Source organism: Salmo trutta, chromosome 32 (assembly GCF_901001165.1).
Source record: "Salmo trutta chromosome 32, fSalTru1.1, whole genome shotgun sequence".
Classification (NCBI taxonomy): domain Eukaryota; kingdom Metazoa; phylum Chordata; class Actinopteri; order Salmoniformes; family Salmonidae; genus Salmo; species Salmo trutta.
Window position 1 is genome coordinate 37,600,379 of NC_042988.1, and position 20,783 is coordinate 37,621,161.

Consider the following 20,783-nt stretch of genomic DNA (forward strand, 5'->3'; position numbering starts at 1 on the left):
GAATGTTGCTTCAATGTATTTTTGCCTGGTGGGATGTAAACACTTTTATTCATATTATTCGATTAAGGTCTTTACACAGAATTTCAGGGCCAAATGCTGCAGCTGTAGCATATTTATTAACCACATACTGTATATGGTACAGTAGGTCTATGAGTCACACTGACTACATATACGGTACAGTAGGTCTATGAATCACACTGACTACATATATGGTAGGTCTATGAGTCACACTGACTACATATATGGTAGGTCTATGAGTCACACTGACTACATATATGGTACTGTATGTCTATGAGTCACACTGACTACATATATGGTACTGTATGTCTATGAGTCACACTGACTACATATATGGTACAGAAGGTCTATGAGTCACACTGACTACATATATGGTAGGTTTATGAGTCACACTGACTACATACAGTGTATGGTAGGCCTATAGCTATGTTGGTTTATGAGTCATACTGACTACATACAGTATATTGTAGGCCTATAACTATGTTGGTTTATGAGTCACACTGACTACATACAGTATCTGGTAGGCCTATAACTATGTTGGTTTATGAGTCACACTGACTACATACAGTATATTGTAGACCTATAACTATGTTGGTTTATGAGTCACACTGACTACATACAGTATATGGTAGGCCTATAACTATGTTGGTTTATGAGTCACACTGACTACATACAGTATATGGTAGGCCTATAACTATGTTGGTTTATGAGTCACACTGACTACAAACAGTATATTGTAGGCCTATAGCTATGTTGGTTTATGAGTCACATTGACTACATACAGTATATTGTAGGCCTATAGCTATGTTGGTTTATGAGTCACACTGACTACATACAGTATATTGTAGGCCTATAACTATGTTGGTTTATGAGTCACACTGACTACATAGCTAAAGGTGTACCATGTGATAAACATTTGATTCAGCCATACTCCACAACATGTTTTCACTTATCATGTCACTTTGAGTGTATAGTCTCACACATATTGCCATTCCACATGGTGATACGTGAGTAAGGTGTGATTAATTAGTATGAGAAACCATTTTCAGCCCCAAGAGTCAACACAATTTAATGTTTGCAACATGAGTGTTTGAAAGGAGTTTGAGCATAATAAAAACCCAGGTAAGATGACACGGATGTCATTTTATATAAGGGAGTAGTTCACTTCGGTTGAACTTCAGTTGAACTGTGTGGGATTGGTGTTTGAGTGATGGATACTTTCTCACAGATCCAGAAGTGCGATTCACTGCACAGTGTATCACTCAAGCTTTCCTCTGGGCTAGAAGAATACGACCATCGTTCAGCACAGTCCTCCCTGCCATGATAGTTATTAGACTGTCCGCTCCCCTTGTAACAATACAGAGAACCTCCAATGTCCAGTAGCTTTTAATGATTAACGCTTTATTTAGGCGATAACATTGTTCTTCACTCCTGGACCTGGACACACTGGAATAAATCAGCTAACATCGGTATAGCGTTGCAAAAATCCGGCAATTCCCTAATTACCCCATGATTCCGGCAATGTTCTAACCAGGATTTCTGGATAACCGGGCAATTTTTGGAAAGTTAGAATTCATGCCTGTGTAATGCATGGATAAATACCTGATAATAGCAGAGAAAAATCATGAACATAATTCACTGACTTTCTACTCTGCCCACTCACATATGATACTTCAGCTCTCTCTCCCTCTCCTTTCCTCTCATCTCCCCTCTCCTCTCTCTGTCTCTCTCTGTCTCTCTCTGTCTCTCTCACCTGTTCCTCTCAGCTGTTTATGATCACCCTGTCTGCTCTCATCCCAGGATTTCACCTCAATAGAGATGAAGTACAAACTGGATTCCAAATTCCTCCGTCCCTGTTGAGAAGGTTGATCTGTTGATGAGAACAGAGGAACAGACTGAAAAACACCCACATTGACACACAACTTTTATGACAGTTAACTCATTTCTCAGGGTTTATAACTCACCTAGCACAGAGAACTTGTCTGAAGATCGTCTCTCTCAACCTGCATCTGCTCTCTCTCTATAGGAAGGTTTTTGTTTCTGGTACATACAGTAGCTGATCTCTCTCTTTAGAAAGGTTTTTGTTTCTGGTACATACAGTAGCTGATCTCTCTCTTTAGGAAGGTTTTTGTTTCTGGTACATACAGTAGCTGATCTCTCTCTTTAGGAAGGTTTTTGTTTCTGGTACATACAGTAGCTGATCTCTCTCTTTAGGAAGGTTTTTGTTTCTGGTACATACAGTAGCTGATCTCTCTCTTTAGGAAGGTTTTTGTTTCTGGTACATACAGTAGCTGATCTCTCTCTTTAGGAAGGTTTTTGTTTCTGGTACATACAGTAGCTGATCTCTCTCTTTAGGAAGGTTTTTGTTTCTGGTACATACAGTAGCTGATCTCTCTCTTTAGGAAGGTTTTTGTTTCTGGTACATACAGTAGCTGATCTCTCTCTTTAGGAAGGTTTTTGTTTCTGGTACATACAGTAGCTGATCTCTCTCTTTAGGAAGGTTTTTGTTTCTGGTACATACAGTAGCTGATCTCTCTCTTTAGGAAGGTTTTTGTTTCTGGTACATACAGTAGCTGATCTCTCTCTTTAGGAAGGTTTTTGTTTCTGGTACATACAGTAGCTGATCTCTCTCTTTAGGAAGGTTTTTGTTTCTGGTACATACAGTAGCTGATCTCTCTCTTTAGGAAGGTTTTTGTTTCTGGTACATACAGTAGCTGATCTCTCTCTTTAGGAAGGTTTTTGTTTCTGGTACATACAGTAGCTGATCTCTCTCTTTAGGAAGGTTTTTGTTTCTGGTACATACAGTAGCTGATCTCTCTCTGCAGATTGGTTGGTTTTATGAACCTGTTTTTAGTCCTTTATTACTACTGGTATGCAATTGACCTTTGGCACTATTGGCAGGTGGAAAACCCAGGGGAACTTGTGAGTGAGGGCAGCTACTGTGTGTGGGACTAAAATAGCCCACTGAGCCAGTATTTCAGACTAATGATCATTGTTCTACATTGTGAGGGTGAGGAGTTGCGTATGTTAGGGTCATTTAGAATGTGGTGCGGCATACACAACAAACCAATTTCCTTTGTTAGCCCTCATAGTCAGTATGATTTAATGTTACTGTAGCAAGGTTTGAAAGGAGTTGGAACATAACACAAACAAGACTGCCATGATGCAAGTACAAGGCAGGTATCTGTCTACTAGACAATTATTAGCTTAAAGCATTTTGAAACTTGGATCATTTCCTTTTTTCCAAATTAAATTCTACAATGCCTATTATCATTACGATACACAATTATAGAGACAAGTGGACTGAGAAACCAAAACCAAACTTCCTACAGCAATAATGTCCAAGTGATTATTAACGTTGTGTCTTTTTTCATCTCACAACAACTCATTGATTAGCAAAGAGCCACAACATTAATAAATTAGTAGATTGTGACAATGTATGGAATGTGCTGAAAGTAGCTTCTGGGCTGTGAACCCTGAGGAAACCAAAGAGGAAATAGAGGTGCTAAGTAATCGAAGCATTATTAACTACTGTTGCCCTCCAGCCATTGAGGATGCGAAAGCATTTCTCTTTTTTAGTATTCGAATCTAGTGATTTGCTATGTAATATTGCCAGAAAGAGTGTATTGTTGTGTGCACGTGTGTATGATTGGAGCCTTGCAAATATCTTTCAATTAGCAAAATAGAACTGCTGCCCCCAATAATGAGACCATGTGTCCAGAGAGGGATGAATTGTGGAGCCAAGTTCTTTTGCCTCTGAGACTGTCCTAATATGGACCAGTAGCTCAGAGGAGAAAGCTAGAACATGCAACATCCAAGTCAGTCCTTTGGAGTTGCAATGCACTGGGGAGTTTGGTCACAGTCAGGGGTCATGTTCATTAGGGCAACATTTTAAAATGTTTGGCAACAGAGAATGAAAATGACTGATTATGAATGGACCCTTCCAGAAGTCCCTTCCAGTTTCAGTCCTTTCTCTTTCCCTCTTCAGGCCATGGCGATAATGGTGACTCCATGGTCATGTCCCATGAGATGGGCCATACGTGCAGCCAGCATCAGCAGCAGGCCTGCGGTCACCTCCAGGCTGAAGGAGAGACAGGCCAAACCCAACGACCAGCCATAGGACACATGGACGCTGGCCAGAATCTCAGGTTCCAACAGCTCCCGAGCCCGTTGGCAGTAGCTGACGTAAACGCTCAACCCGGAAAGGGTGAAGAGACCTGGATGGATACAGACAGATAGTCAAAGTTTGGCCGGGATTCAATCAAAGGCACATTATAGAGCAGCACACTAGACAGCTGACAACACACTTTTTAAAGTTCATTTACATGTTTGCCATCATCTGCAGTATTTACCATGAATGCGATCTCCGCCAAAAGCTGCCTAGTTTGCTGCTCTAGAACGTTCATTGGAATGAATCCAAGTTACTCAAATACAGTGAGTGATCAAGTACTTCCTTCATTGTTCTAAATATAGATTGACTCTTGGATGTGTCCGGATTTGATATCTATTTATCATTTATCATGATTATGTTGGATGCATAACAAAGCATTGGAGAAGATCTGAGGTCCCTCCCCTCGTACCATCTCTTCCAATGGGTTTCAAGAGGAGGTGAGGTGAGAGGATTGTGGGAAAAGACATTTGTGATCCGCTAGAGGTATTAGCACACAGCTGTCATGCAACAAAATGTACAAGGTTATCTAGTCTTGACCTCAGAGTTGTAATTATCAGTATTCTGACCTTCTGGTCAGTGCATTCAACTAAGGTTGGTAAGAAAACCACATACCGCAGTCATAGTAAGTGTGACGGATATCACTGTGCTTGCTTAGCTGAACCACTTCATCCCTAACAAGCTCACCTCAAGACTAGAACCCTGGACCGCTGCCTCACAAACACACCTGACCGCCCTCCTTGATAACGTCTTAGCCAACTCACCCCAAGACTAGAACCCTGGACCGCTGCCTCACAAACACACCTGACCGCCCTCCTTGATAACGTCTTAGGCCAACTCACCCCAAGACTAGAACCCTGGACCGCTGCCTCACAAACACACCTGACCGCCCTTCTTGATAACGTCTTAGCCAACTCACACCGAGACTAGAACCCTGGACCGCTGCCTCACAAACACACCTGACCGCCCTCCTTGATAACGTCTTAGCCAACTCACCCCAAGACTAGAACCCTGGACCGCTGCCTCACAAACACACCTGACCGCCCTCCTTGATAACGTCTTAGCCAACTCACCCCAAGACTAGAACCCTGGACCGCTGCCTCACAAACACACCTGACCGCCCTTCTTGATAACGTCTTAGCCAACTCACACCGAGACTAGAACCCTGGACCGCTGCCTCACAAACACACCTGACCGCCCTCCTTGATAACGTCTTAGCCAACTCACCCCGAGACTAGACTAGAACCCTGGACCGCTGCCTCACAAACACACCTGACCGCCCTCCTTGATAACGTCTTAGCCAACTCACACCGAGACTAGAACCCTGGACCGCTGCCTCACAAACACACCTGACCGCCCTCCTTGATAACGTCTTAGCCAACTCACCCCGAGACTAGAACCCTGGACCGCTGCCTCACAAACACACCTGACCGCCCTCCTTGATAACGTCTTAGCCAACTCACACTGAGACGAGACTAGAACCCTGGACCGCTGCCTCACAAACACACCTGACCGCCCTCCTTGATAACGTCTTAGCCAACTCACCCCGAGACTAGAACCCTGGACCGCTGCCTCACAAACACACCTGACCGCCCTCCTTGATAACGTCTTAGCCAACTCACACCGAGACGAGACTAGAACCCTGGACCGCTGCCTCACAAACACACCTGACCGCCCTCCTTGATAACGTCTTAGCCAACTCACACCGAGACGAGACTAGAACCCTGGACCGCTGCCTCACAAACACACCTGACCGCCCTCCTTGATAACGTCTTAGCCAACTCACCCCGAGACTAGAACCCTGGACCGCTGCCTCACAAACACACCTGACCGCCCTCCTTGATAACGTCTTAGCCAACTCACCCCGAGACTAGAACCCTGGACCGCTGCCTCACAAACACACCTGACCGCCCTTCTTGATAACGTCTTAGCCAACTCACCCCGAGACTAGAACCCTGGACCGCTGCCTCACAAACACACCTGACCGCCCTCCTTGATAACGTCTTAGCCAACTCACACCGAGACGAGACTAGAACCCTGGACCGCTGCCTCACAAACACACCTGACCGCCCTCCTTGATAACGTCTTAGCCAACTCACACCGAGACGAGACTAGAACCCTGGACCGCTGCCTCACAAACACACCTGACCGCCCTCCTTGATAACGTCTTAGCCAACTCACCCCGAGACTAGAACCCTGGACCGCTGCCTCACAAACACACCTGACCGCCCTCCTTGATAACGTCTTAGCCAACTCACCCCGAGACTAGAACCCTGGACCGCTGCCTCACAAACACACCTGACCGCCCTCCTTGATAACGTCTTAGCCAACTCACCCCGAGACTAGACTAGAACCCTGGACCGCTGCCTCACAAACACACCTGACCGCCCTCCTTGATAACGTCTTAGCCAACTCACACCGAGACTAGAACCCTGGACCGCTACCTCACAAACACACCTGACCGCCCTCCTTGATAACGTCTTAGCCAACTCACCCCAAGACTAGAACCCTGGACCGCTGCCTCACAAACACACCTGACCGCCCTCCTTGATAACGTCTTAGCCAACTCACACCGAGACTAGAACCCTGGACCGCTGCCTCACAAACACACCTGACCGCCCTCCTTGATAACGTCTTAGCCAACTCACCCCGAGACTAGAACCCTGGACCGCTGCCTCACAAACACACCTGACCGCCCTCCTTGATAACGTCTTAGCCAACTACACTAGTGAATAGCTATAAATTCAGCAGCGTGGCTAGAGGCACTTCAAGCTGGGGAGTGAGGTTACAAATCCCCATCTGTTACTACAGTATAAGACCTGTTATAGCTGTGAGGGCAAAAGCAAATGATTCATGAGACCATCTCTCGACCGCTGAGCTAATATCCCAGACATCTCAACACTCAATTTCACAGTATACCCACAGTCTAGTTGTTTTCCCATAAACAAAAGACAAACAGGCAATATGACAACCGCAGGCTTTGTTCGTTGTTTCCTCCATTTTCCAATGGAGACCACCGAGGTCAGGATTACCATCATAGAGCTAGCTTGTTCAAGCTTGTTGTCCACAGAAACCCACTACTACTATCCATGGAATTCAACCTATTTACCTAATCAGTTTTTAACTATACCCTGTGAGGTATAATAGATAATTGATGCATTTAGTTAAAGTGTAGACCTTACCGTTGTTGGATTCAACATTTTGAACATTGAGATATAACAAATGATAGAGAAGAAGCATAGAATATCTGTAGAAAGACAGATAGCTGTGGAATGTGTTGGAATGTGTTGGGGGACGGGAGCAGAGCACCGTGTTGATACAGGAAAGACAGATGGACATCTATGGATTAGATGAAGGAGGGGTTGAGGTCAGGAGGTGAGGACAGGTCACCTGAAGGAAGTAATAAAGGTTTGGGATCTTGTTACTCTTTTCCTGTTAAACCGTAAGATATACGGATTGGAGAGAAGGAGGAGTGTCTTAACTGGGATATATATATCTGGATGGGAGAAGTGTTGGGTTGTCTGAATACAGTTGTACAGAACCTTTGGGAGGAATTAAACTTGGTTAAAGCTTCTCTAGTGTCCGTGAGTTATTTACTCTGGAAAACAAGAACCTAACACCGTGAAATGCTTACTTACAAGCCCTTAACCAACAGTGCAGTTCAAGAAGAGTTATGAAAATATTTACCAAATATACAAAAGTAAAAAATAATAAAAAGTAACACAATAAAATAACAATAACGAGGCTATATACAGGGGGTACCGGTACTGAGTCATAGTGCGGGGGTACAGGTTAGAGGTAATTTGTACATGTAGGTAGGGGTGAAGTGACTATGCATAGATAATAAACAGTGAGTAGCAGAAGTGTACAAAACAAATGGAGGGGGGAGTGTCAACGTAAATAGTCCGGTGGCCATTTGATTAATTGTTCAGCAGTCTTATGGCTGGGGGTAGAAGCTGTTAAGGAGCCTTTTGGTCCTAGACTTGGAGCTCCGGTACCGCTTGCCGTGCAGTAGCAGAGAGAACAGTCTATGACTTGGGTGACTGGAGTCTCTGAAAGTTTTGGGCTTTCCTCTGACACCGCCTATTATAGAGGTCCTGGATGGCTGGAAGCTTGGCCCCAGTGATGTACTGGGCCGTACGCACTACCCTCTGTAGCGCCTTACGGGCAAATGCCGAGAAGTTGCCATACCAGGCGGTGATGCAACCGGTCAGGATGCTCTCGATGGTGCAGCTGTAAATGCAAAACATGAAACAACTAGTCCATTGTAAATGCAATACATGAAACAACTAGTCCAATGTCATAACGACTTTAACACACAGACAAAAAATAGCTATTGCATAGTACGTGAAATGAATTCACAAACAGCAATAATGATCAATCATTATATTTAGATCTTTGAACCGTGTGGCATTTACACACGAACAAAGAACAGACATTCAAGGGGCACAAAAAGCTAGAATGATTGTCCATTTACAAACATCTGTGCCCCTTATTAGAATAGCCTGGCTTTTTAAATACCCATCTAAATTCCAGACTTGATCTAATTTCACGCTCAGCTCATAGCCCTAATTAACTGGACTATGAGCTGAATAATCAAGCAGAGGGAGGTGTTTTCTGAAAACGTCTAACTTTACAACAGATCATAACCTGAACATGTCACAAGGTGTTAAAGGGGCAATCTGTGATTGGTACATCCATGATTTAGACTTTTTTATTTTTCATAACTATTTGTATATTTTTTTTCCACAGTTACAGTGCAAACAGTAGTTGAATTATAATACACATACAAAATACATCCAAATACAACATGGGAACAAAAATATTTTTGTATTTATGATAGACTGTATAGACATTGAAGAACTTTCAGAAGCCTCATATAGCTCTCTTTTAGTCTATGTTCACTCTAACTTTTATTTATTTATTTTTATTTAACCTACTTGAATATAATATATGTAAACTTTGTGTACACTGTCTGTCTCTAAATGTTATCCCTAGCAGCACCATATCACCAAGTACAATTCTGAGCATGTGAATCTAAATGTGCCTGGCGAATTAAGGTGATTCTGAGGTTAGTTTAACTGTCGTACCCCATCAGAACCCAAAATATGAGCTTGTTTTACTCCATTGTTTGTAAACAATGTAAATGATATATATATCATTTAGCCTTATATATATATATCCTCTAAACATGGTTCTAACTAGACGTTTGATCTCATGGATGGTCAGTCATTACATCCATAGCTCTCTCTATGAATGTGAGAGTGGTTACATTTCTCCAGCCCCATCCCTGAGGCGGTTATCCAAACAAGTGGCGGGGAAACCACTTTGTTGATTTTTGAATCTTGGATTTCCTCTTTAAATACAAGGGGTGGAGGCTGTACCTAATTTGTAAATATGATTTACATTAATCAATTCAAGCAGCGCCTTTGAGAGTGAATTAGGGCCAATTACACTGATGTTCTGCTGACAAGGTAGCGGTAGACGTGCGTTTGTTACAAATGTGGCCTTGGAAGAGATTTACAATTTTGATGGACCACTTCCTCTGTACAAAACTAAAATATGTTGTTGCAACATGAATCTTATTGAAGCATACTTAGATTTAGACATGACACTTCTCAAGATTCAAAACTCTTCAGATTATGAAAAACTTTAGATATACTTGTCAAATAGATATACTTGTCAGTCACAAGGGAATGTCATGGCCCTGAGGGAGAAGTCTGACACACAGAAACATGAGCTTGCCTGTGTGTCCCTAATACATGTAAGCCTGTCTGTTTATCTGTAATAAACCTCAAGGGTCATTGCAGACATCTAAGTGCTTCTTTTTCTTTGATTCTGGGAAAGTCATTATGTTAAGTGTCCTCACTGTCTTGGGGGTAATGTTAAATGTATATTTACAGTGCCTTCAGAAAGTATTTACACCCTTTTACTGTTTCCAACTTTTGTTGTGTTGCAGCCTGAATTTAAAATTGATTAAATTGAGATTTTTGCTCACTGGCCTACACACAATACCCCATAATTTCAAAATGGAAATATGTTTTTCTACATGTTTACCAATTAATTAAAAATGAAAAGCTTAAATGTATTGAGTCAATAAGTATTCAACGCCTTTGTTATGGCAAGCCTAAATACGTTCTGAAGTAAAAATGTTCTTTAGAAGTTACATAATAAGTTCCATGGACTCACTCTGTGTGCAATAATAGTGTTTAACATGAATTTCAAACACAGATTCAACTACAAAGGCCACAGAGATTTTCCAATCCCTAGCAAAGTAGGACACCTATTGGTAGATGGATAAAAAAAAATACACTTTGGATGGTGTATCAATGCACTCAGTCACTACAAAGATACAGGCGTCCTTCCTAACACAGTTGCAAGAGAGGAAAGAAACCGCTCGGGGATTTCACCAGGAGGCCAATGGTGACATTAAAACAGTTGCATAGTTTAATGGCTGTGATAGGAGAAAACTGAGAATGGATCAACAACATTGTAGTTACTTCACAATACTAACCTAATTGACAGAGCGAAAAGATGGAAGCATGTACAGAATAAATATATTCCTAAACATGTATCCTGTTTGCAACAAGGCACTAAAGTAAATGCTGCAAAAAATGTGGCCAAGCAATTAACTTTTTGTCCTGAATGCAAAGTGCTCTGTTTGGGACAAATCCAATACAACACATTACTGAGTACCACTCTCTGTATTTTAAAGCATAGTGGTGGTTGCATCATGTTATGGGTATGCTTGTAATTGCTTAGGACTGGGGAGTTTTTCAGGATAAAAAAGAAACAGGATGGAGCTAAGTGCAGGCAAAATCCTAGAGGAAATCCTGGTTCAGTCTGCTTTCCACCAGACACTGGAAGATTAATTCCCCTTTCAGCAAAACATTAACCTAAAACACAAGGCCAAATCTACATTGGAGTTGCTTACCAAGAAGACAGTGAATGTTCATGTGGCCGAGTTACAGTTTTGACTTATATCTTTTTTTTCACCTTTATTTAACCAGGTAAGCTAGTTGAGAACAAGTTCTCATTTGCAACTGCGACCTGGCCAAGATAAAGCAAAGCAGTTCGACACATACAACAGAGTTTCACATGGAATAAACAAACATACAATCAATAATACAGTAGAAAAATCTATATACATCATGTGCAAATGAGGTAGGACAAGAGAGGTAAGGCAATAAATAGTAATTACAATATTAAACACTGGAATGGTAGGATGTGCAGAAGATGAATGTGCAAGTAGAGATACTGGGGTGCAAAGGAGCAAGATAAATAAATAAATACTATTTCTATTTCGGCTGTGGAATGTTGTTACTGGTTTCAAAGAGGATAATAATTGTTTTATTGATAGAAATAAAAACAGCTACCGAATCTCAGAGGAACAAACAGGAGAGAGGTACACTATGAGTGAACAGCCTCTGTGTTTTATAGTCTTGGAATACAGTACCGCTTCAAATTGGGACACATTTACCATACTGTACGTAAAATGTATCCACGCATGACTGTAAGTTGCTTTGGATAAAAGCGTCTGCTAAATGGCATATATTGTTATATTATTATATTAATATATTATATATTATATTATGACCCTGCCTTTCTCTAGCTTGTCATTACTTCCCACTCTAAAGCCAAATGTAGGAATTTTCAGAAAGCTCGGTCCTCAAGCTCAATTAAACCTATTTAATCTATTTCCTTTTGCATGGATACCCTTCATTCACCTTCTCCACATGGACAGCCTTAAAATAGGCCCAGTGCAGGTGTTACGGATGTCACATTGCTTTCATAGCGAGTACCACTTCCCCTTGATTCGTTCCAACGGTTTGAGCCACCCGGGGATACCAAATGGATGGCTCCAACCACCACATTTCAAACTCTGTTACTTAGGCAGAGCCATTAGCTACTGTGGTGGTGATGCAGTGTTCCTTTCATCCCATTAACCAGCTCCTTACCTCCATTTAATGGTAGGCTGGTAGGGCTTTTCAGGGGTGTTCTATTAGCCGCCGTACTCTTAGCTACCTGTAATAATGTCCAGGTGTGACCCAAGAGTTACCTAGATACAAAGATATAGATTCCATTTTACAAAGCTGTAATTGGAATGGGTGCTTTAGAGGAAATTATCATCCCAATATAAGGAGGAGGATTTCAACAGTTATTACTATCCCAGAGTAAACATCTTCCTTTTTAGTTTGCGTGCTTCATCCACAAGTATGATTTTCCACTTGAACCAGGATTAAATTATATTCCTTTAGGTTTGTGGCATTCAGCTAATCTTATATATTATGTGACGGATTTTGTGTTTACTAGTTTACTACTGCTGGCTGCTCTCCAGCTGAACTCTGGACAAGCTAGCCTACAGCAATAATTACGGAACCTGCCAGACTTCTCAAGGAAACTGTTCCTCAGAGTGAGGTGGGGGACATTTGTCAATGGTCTATGTTCCTTATAGACTGGTGTCGAAGATAGAACTGCGTTGGAGCTGTCAAATTGGTGAAATAATTGAATCCACACCCACTCCACTCACATTAAAAGTTGCGAAGGAGAAAGGGTAGTCTATATAGAAATAATGTTAAAGTCAAATCAATGAAATAATGAGGATTTTTCTCATCCTAACTGAGGTGTAGATTACATCTCACATCCAGTGTTGGAACTTGTAAACAAGGCTCCAGGGATTGTCTTAATGCTAAAGTGAATCTGATTGAATAGAGCTATACCTCCTACCACGTAGAAGACATAAACATCCAGCCCATTCATGGCATCTATATTAGGACATTGTCAGTTGTCAGACCAAACTCCCTCAGTTGTCAGACCAAGCTCCCTCAGTTGTCAGACCAAGCTCCCTCAGTTGTCAGACCAAGCTCCCTCAGTTGTCAGACCAAGCTCCCTCAGTTGTCAGACCAAGCTCCCTCAGTTGTCAGACCAAGCTCCCTCAGTTGTCAGACCAAGCTCCCTCAGTTGTCAGACCAAGCTCCCTCAGTTGTCAGACCAAGCTCCCTCAGTTGTCAGACCAAGCTCCCTCAGTTGTCAGACCAAGCTCCCTCAGTTGTCAGACCAAGCTCCCTCAGTTGTCAGACCAAGCTCCCTCAGTTGTCAGACCAAGCTCCCTCAGTTGTCAGACCAAGCTCCCTCAGTTGTCAGACCAAGCTCCCTCAGTTGTCAGACCAAGCTCCCTCAGTTGTCAGACAAAACTCCCTCAGTTGTCAGACAAAACTCCCTCAGTTGTGAGACAAAACTCCTTCAGTTGTGAGACAAAACTCCCTCAGTAGTCAGACAAAACTCCCTCAGTTGTGAGAGTAGAGTAGTACTGTATTGCTCCCTACTTGGGAAATTGTTTTACCAGTCAACATCATCAATACATAACAATGACAAACATATGATCAAAAACACACATTAAGACAGATATGAAGGCACCTGCACCTTAGTAGCCATAAAAGATACAATCCAATTCAAGGAGTTACAAAATGTTGTTATTTAATAAGAAGACATAGTAAATCAGTTAATCATTGAAAAGCCTCATGGCTGTGGGTAAGAATGATCGTCTAAACCTCTCTGTGGAGCTTCTGGGCAGGATGAACCTGCTACTGAAGCTGCTCCTGTGCTTCATACCCTGCTGTAGAGTGGGTGTGTGGCATTGTCCATGATCATGTGTCTTAGCTTGCAGCATTTTTATGAACCTGCTAGCCCAAACTTTCTCAGTAGTTCGAATATTGATCCTGTAGATAGAATAAGCCCTTCTAATTTAGCTTGGTGATATCATTGAATTGAACAGGACAAAAAAACATGCCTTGGCTAGGTATGGTGTCATGCATTGGATTTTGGATTGACAACAGTCAGCATCGTTATGTTTGTGACACCAATGTAGACCTATCTAATGTTATATTCTAGGATCAAATCAATTGGTGTCGTACACAGTTAAATGATGAATGTTAGGACTAATCTAGTTAAATGATGAGTGTTAGGACTAATCTAGTTAAATGATGAGTGTTAGGACTTATCTAGTTAAACAACCCAAATAACACTATCGTTAATCCAAACGTAATCTATGAGTATATACACCAAACATATATATGAATAATGATATGTACAGCAGCAGATATATTACAGTGAGCTCTGTTGAGAATCCAGTGTATTAATAAACCGTGTAGCAGTACATGGGACAGCAGCCTTGTCTGTGTCTGTGTTTCTGTGAGTGTGTGTGTGTGTGTATGTGAGTGTGTTTGTGAGAATGGGCATACGCATGTGTGTGAGTACAGGAGTCTGTGTGTGTATGAGGTGTGTGTCTGTGTGAGTTTGTGTGTTTTGTTTGAGTGAGTCTATCTTTGTCTCAAGTACAAGGTGTGCACATCCAGTACAAAGACAGAACAGATGGATCTCTGTAATGTCTGTAATATTGGACAGGTAGGAGAAAAATACTGGAAAATATAGTGCTTTGTGTTTTCATCACAACATTCATTCAAACCAGCCTGCTGCCTGAAGACCAGAGTGAAAAATAAGTAGCACTCTGAAGGCCTAGTTCAAACAGGCCCAGACTAAGTAATAGCATAGCCCAGTAGCACTCTGAAGGCCTAGTTCAAACAGGCCCAGAGTAAGTAATAGCATAGGGAAACAAATATCGGAAAAGTAGACATAAAAACAAGGTTGCTTATCAACTGTGTGGAAAGCCACCAAGTAGACTCTAATATCCTGGTTCAATCATGCCAAATCAGCCAAGTAGACTCTAATATCCTGGCTCAATCAGGTCAAAACAGCCCAGTAGACTCTGATATCCTGGTTCAATCAGGCCAAGCCAGTCTGATTCCTTGCCATTACCACAGGGTATTTCCCCCCAACTACCGTGATCAGCAATCACTCCACCCTCTGATCAATGCTCCATCAAATATTGAAAATGATCCAATTAAATGCACGGTTTTGCTGTTAAGCACTCCTCCTGATCAGAACCAAGACAATGTAGCTGTATACCAGCAATGATATCAGCTGTGTAACACAATAAGATTTGATCAGAATGTGGATTCAGAAAGAGAATGATCTGTTGTAGTGTCAGTGGGAGGAAAGGCGTGTTTTTTTCAGTAAGATACATCTGTTCTTGACAGCTGACACAGTTGGCTGCTCTATGTTAGTGTTTCTCATAACAAGTTGGCAATTGCAAATTAACTCATCTCTGTGTGTGTGTGTGTGTGTGAGTGAAATGCCAGGTGTTGAGTTTGAGAAGTCAAAAAGCGGAGACAGTGGAGATGGCAGAGGTGATGGCAGAAGTGTACGGTGATGGTAGAGGCTTGGAGTAGGACTGTACCATCCTACTCTGGACTACTGCTGAGTAGTGGGCTTTCGCCCAAGTAGGTAGAACTGGTATTGGGGGAGTAGATACAGTCAAGTACTCTATAGGTAAGTTACATGTAATGTAATAAAACTACTACTATAATAATATAGAAATGCCATAATACTATCTTTATGTGCATTCTTGGCTGAGGATTAATCAAACCTGCATTGGGATAAGGAACATAAATAACATGGCTCCTTTCCCCAAACAAAAAAGGAATCTTTTTTAGGTAAAGAAGTAAAAACGAAATAATATACTAGCCTACTTATAATGCTTTATATACAGTATGTGTGCCTCACAGAAAGTGTTGCAGAAATATTCATGGTTTTATTTTATTTCACTGTGGGGCCGATTTGAAATGTGTGTGTATTTTGCTTCTTCATCACAGCACTTCACTCAGTCTCAGCTGGATTAGATCTCATATTTTATTCTGTCTGGAGGTGCTGAGTGCTGTCATCAGAAGCTATTCACAAGGAAAGCTTTTTTCTTGTCAAGTGAGCAACACGTAAGGTGTTCCTATCTCCATTAGGTAGACCAAGAGCAGTTTTTTTGGAGGGATAAAAATGTAAGGGTTAGACATGACGAGACCTGACACTCTCATAATGCCATGTTTATTCTGCTGCTGCAAGAAAGAAAAAAAACTGATGAATGAAGATGTCTTCTTTGTGTGAGATTGCGAACCTACGCTCTTTTTCAGGGGCTAGATAGGAACTCATGCCTTCCCAGCAAAGGCATCTATGTTTCCAGAAAGGCTGTTATTGACGACTAGAGCAGAGCTGTTCAAGGCTGTTTTATTCCCCTAGAGCAGGGCTGTTCAAGGCTGTTATATTCCCCTAGAGCAAGGCTGTTCAAGGGTGTTTTATTCCCCTAGAGCAGGGCTGTTCAAGGCTGTTATATTCCTCTAGAGCAGGGCTGTTCAAGGCTGTTTTATTCCCCTAGAGCAGGGCTGTTCAAGGCTGTTTTATTCCCCTAGAGCAGGGCTGTTCAAGGCTGTTTTATTCCCCTAGAGCAGGGCTGTTCAATGTCGGTCCTGGAGGGACAAAATTTTCCTGTTTTTCATCCTCTCCTGTTAATCAGGGACTGGTTCAGACCTGGGAAACCAGGTGAGTGCAATTAATAACTACCAGGTAGAAACAAGAAACAGAAGTGTTTTGGACCTTCGGGACCGGAGTTGAACAGCCCTGTCCTAGAAGCTGGAAGCAGCAAAGGGTCAGCCGCAGAGCAGTGCCCCTGGGGCAGGTTAGGGGTTCTGTGATTTGCTGCAATGTCCCTGTGGCAGGTTAAGGGTTCAGTGTCTTGCTGCAGTGCCCCTGGGGCAGGTTAGGGGTTCAGTGTCTTGCTGTAGTGCCCCTGGGGCAAGTTAGGGGTTCAGTGCCTTGCTGCAGTGCCCCTGGGATGCTGGTTTAGGTCCACTTGTAGAATCTGTGCCAAGGCGCATTGAAGCTCTTTTGGGAGCATGTGGAGGCCCGACACCCTATTAAGACACTTTATGTTGGTGTTTCCTTTATTTTAGCAGTTACCTGGATGTGTTTGTGATACAACTTAAAGAGCCACTGAACACGCAGACTGGTCATGTTTTTTCTGTTGCTCATTCGATAAACAAGATTTCAGTTTCCTGACCGATTTCACGTTTGGTTATTGATGTTTGTCCCCCATGTGACACTGTAGACGCGGAAGCCTATTTCCTTTCCTCAAAGTCCCAAGAATGAATCTAAAATAACTCAAGAAATCTGTAATAAATGTTGACGTTTTGGCCAAGGATGTTGTAGTTGCACAATTTTACATCTAACTAAGGTATTTGTTGCAGTATTTCTCAAGTAATAAAATGCACAACGTGTTGTCTGATGTAAAAAGTCAAGAGCTTCTGGGCAGGCCTGTCTCACTGTCAATGCTATTGGATAGAGAGCAATCATCACAGCTGTTCACCCCATGTTAGTGGTCAAAAGGACATTGTCAAATCAAAACCCAACCTTCATTTACCCAGTGTGATGCACAGATGTTACACACTCTGTTGTAGACAAAACTGACTTCACGACCAAAATTATTCTATTTACACTTTGAAGTCAATTATGACACTAGAATAACTGTTTCTGACTCATATTGATGCCTCAAAAGGATTAGTTGGCTTTTAAAAGGCAGTCGCTCTTTAACCTCTCTAGGGTATGTGGGACGAAATCGTCCCATCTACTCAACAGCCAGTGGAATCCCGTGGCGCGTTATTCAAATACCTTAGAAATGCTATTACTTCAATTTCTCAAACATATGACTATTTTACACCATTTTAAAGACAATACTCTCGTTAATCTAACCACATTGTCCGATTTCAAAAAGGCTTTACAACGAAAGCAAAACATTAGATTATGTCAAGAGAGTACCCAGCCAGAAATAAACAGACACCCATTTTTCAAGCTAGCATATAATGTCACATAAACCCAAACCACAGCTAAATGCAGCACTAACCTTTGATGATCTTCATCAGATGACAATCCTAGGACATTATGTTATACAATACATGCATGTTTTGTTCAATCAAGTTCATATTTATATCAAAAAACAGCTTTTTACATTAGCATGTGACGTTCAGAACTAGCATACCCACCGCAAACTTCCGGTGAATTTACTAAATTACTCACGATAAACGTTCACAAAAAACATAAATTATTTTAAGAATTATAGATACAGAACTCCTTTATGCAATCGCTATGTCCGATTTTAAAATAGCTTTTTGGCAAAAGCACATTTTGCAATATTCTGAGTAGATAGCCCAGCCATCACAGGCTAGCTATTTAGACACCCACCAAGTTTGGCCCTCACCAAACTCCGATTTACTATTAAAAAATTTTGATTACCTTTGCTGTTCTTCGTCAGAATGCACTCCCAGGACTTCTACTTCAATAACAAATGTTGGTTTGGTTCAAAATAATCCATAGTTATGTTCAAATATCCTCTGTTTTGTTCGTGCGTTCAAGACACTATCCGAAGGGTGAAAAAGGGTGACGCGCCCGACGCGTTTCGTGACAAAAAAAAATCTAAATATTCCATTACCGTACTTTGAAGCATGTCAACCGCTGTTTAAAATCAATTTTTATGCGATTTTTCTCGTAAAAAAGCGATAATATTCCGACCGGGAAACCCTGTTTTAGTTCAAAGACGAAAAAATAAAAACATGGTGTCGCCTCGTGCACGCGCCTCAGTCTCATTGTTCTCTGATCGACCATTATCCAAATGCGCTACTGTTTTTCAGCCAGGGCCTGCAAAGACATCATTCATCTTCTGAGAGCCTATGGGAGCCGTAGGAAGTGTCACGTTACAGCAGAGATCCTCAGTTTTCAATAAAGAGAGTGTAGAAGCCCAAGAAATGGTCAGACAGGCCACTTCCTGTAAGGAATCTTCTCAGGTTTTTGCCTGTCATATGAGTTCTATTATACTCAGACACCATTCAAACAGTTTTAGAAACTTTAGGGTGTTTTCTATCCAAAGCCAATAATTATATGCATATTCTAGTTTCTGGGCAGTAGTAATAACCAGATTAAATCGGGTACGTTTTTTATCCGGCCGTGCAAATACTGCCCCCTACCCTAGAGAGGTTAATTAATCCACAGTTGTTTTTTGGGGGGGGGAGGAACTATTCATCTGCTGTGGCTAAATGATGCTCTCTGGTGTATTTTAAACTCCTGTGGCTGGATCTACGGGCTTGGGCTCAGGGGCTTCAGCCCCGGGAAGCCCCTGCATTAAACCGACCCTGACTGAAAGTATTCAGTGCAATATCTCAACCTTTCAAAACATATTTGCTGTCATCTCTAAAAATCCTTGAATGAGGTTATTTAAGCCTGTTTCAGAAAGAAAACTGAGTTTATTTGAAAGCTGAAAGCGACCTTCAATTAAATAAAGACAACAGTATGAGAATGTTTGTACTCAAATCCTCCCACACCCACACACACTGACAGCTAGAAAATGCCCCACTGGTCTTTAACCTTTCAGTATCATGCACCGTACAATTTCAGCCTAAAGCAATTGAACAAGACATTCACATCAGTACAACATAGAATCAATATAAAATAACCATTTCACTGCCACAAGCTCCAGAACACCATGAAAACACATTTTATTTCAAAAGATTCACCTTGAGTGCCAGGTGGGCAGAGTTGGCACTTTTGGACTATTCTATTGTTTCCATTGTGCTGGGAAAGCTCAATCAAACACAAATACTATGTTAAGCCTTGTCTGAAAACCAGGGTTGTGTTCATTAGGGCACACAACATAATTAAAAAAAATATATACAAAAAATAAAAAGAGTGTTTCTCATTGGACAAGTCCATGTAGTCCCCGTTTCAGTCCGTTGTTGCCCAATTAGTGCCTAATGAACACAATCCAGGCCTGAACACCAGGGGATGCTCCAGAAATGACTTACTGCAGAAGAGGAAGTAGGAGGCGGAGCCAGCCAGCAGGCTGGGATTCCTGGCCAGAGAGCTGACCAGACCACAGATCCCTCCCAACACCACCAGCAACAGACTGAGAGGCAGCAGGATGACTATGACCTTGTGGGAGTCTGCAGGGAGACCCAGAATGCAAAGCAGGGTTACTGTGAGCTGGAGAAATACATATCACTGTACATTGTCATCTCACAAAAACATTTCCGCATGGTGCGTGTGTGTGTGTGTGTGTGTGTGTGTGTGTGTGTGTGTGTGAGCTGGTCCGTTTCTAGCGTTTCGGGGACCATAAGCAATTATTTGGTTGGGGGGCCCCCCCACCTCACAGGCAAAAAAATGTAATGCCTCCCTCTTGGTGGCAGAGAGAATGATTTGCAGCTTTGAAGTTAATGTCCTGCAATTCTACACATTTTGCGTAGAGAAATCTTAGCTCACATGGGCTAATTAAGTGATTGTCAGTGACTGACATAACAAGAAGGAAAGTGCAGATGCACTAACAAACTTCTAAATTGTATCATACTGTTCTAACTCTCAACATTACGTTGAGACCCAGGCTGACTTACTAAATCGGGTTGTGGGCCCCCTAGTGACCACTTATGTCGCTTATGCCTAGAAACATCACTGTGTGTGGGAGGGGGCATTCAGACCTCTTGACTTTTTCCACATTTTATTACGTTACAGTTACAGTTTTATTCTACAATGGATTAAATGATTTGTTTCCCATCATCAATCTACACACAAATCCTCATAATGACAATAAGAAAACAGGTTTTCAGAAATGTTTGCAAATGTATTATTTACATAAGTATTCAGACCCTTTGCTATGAGACTCAAAATTGAGCTC

At 42.0% G+C, this 20,783-nt stretch overlaps 1 protein-coding gene across 1 annotated transcript in view; it reads right to left on the reverse strand.

Annotated features, from left to right (window-relative positions):
- Positions 1-3,093: 3,093 nt before the first annotated feature.
- LOC115171825 (transmembrane protein 235) overlaps positions 3,094-20,783 on the reverse strand; it is a 28,426-nt gene continuing 10,736 nt past the window's right edge. The window contains exons 4-5 of the mRNA XM_029728995.1: positions 19,921-20,058; positions 3,094-4,235 (exon numbers count right to left, since the gene is read on the reverse strand). Coding sequence (XP_029584855.1) covers positions 4,003-4,235; positions 19,921-20,058 — 371 coding nt within the window. The 3' untranslated portion in view covers positions 3,094-4,002. The remainder of the gene's footprint in view (positions 4,236-19,920; positions 20,059-20,783) is intronic.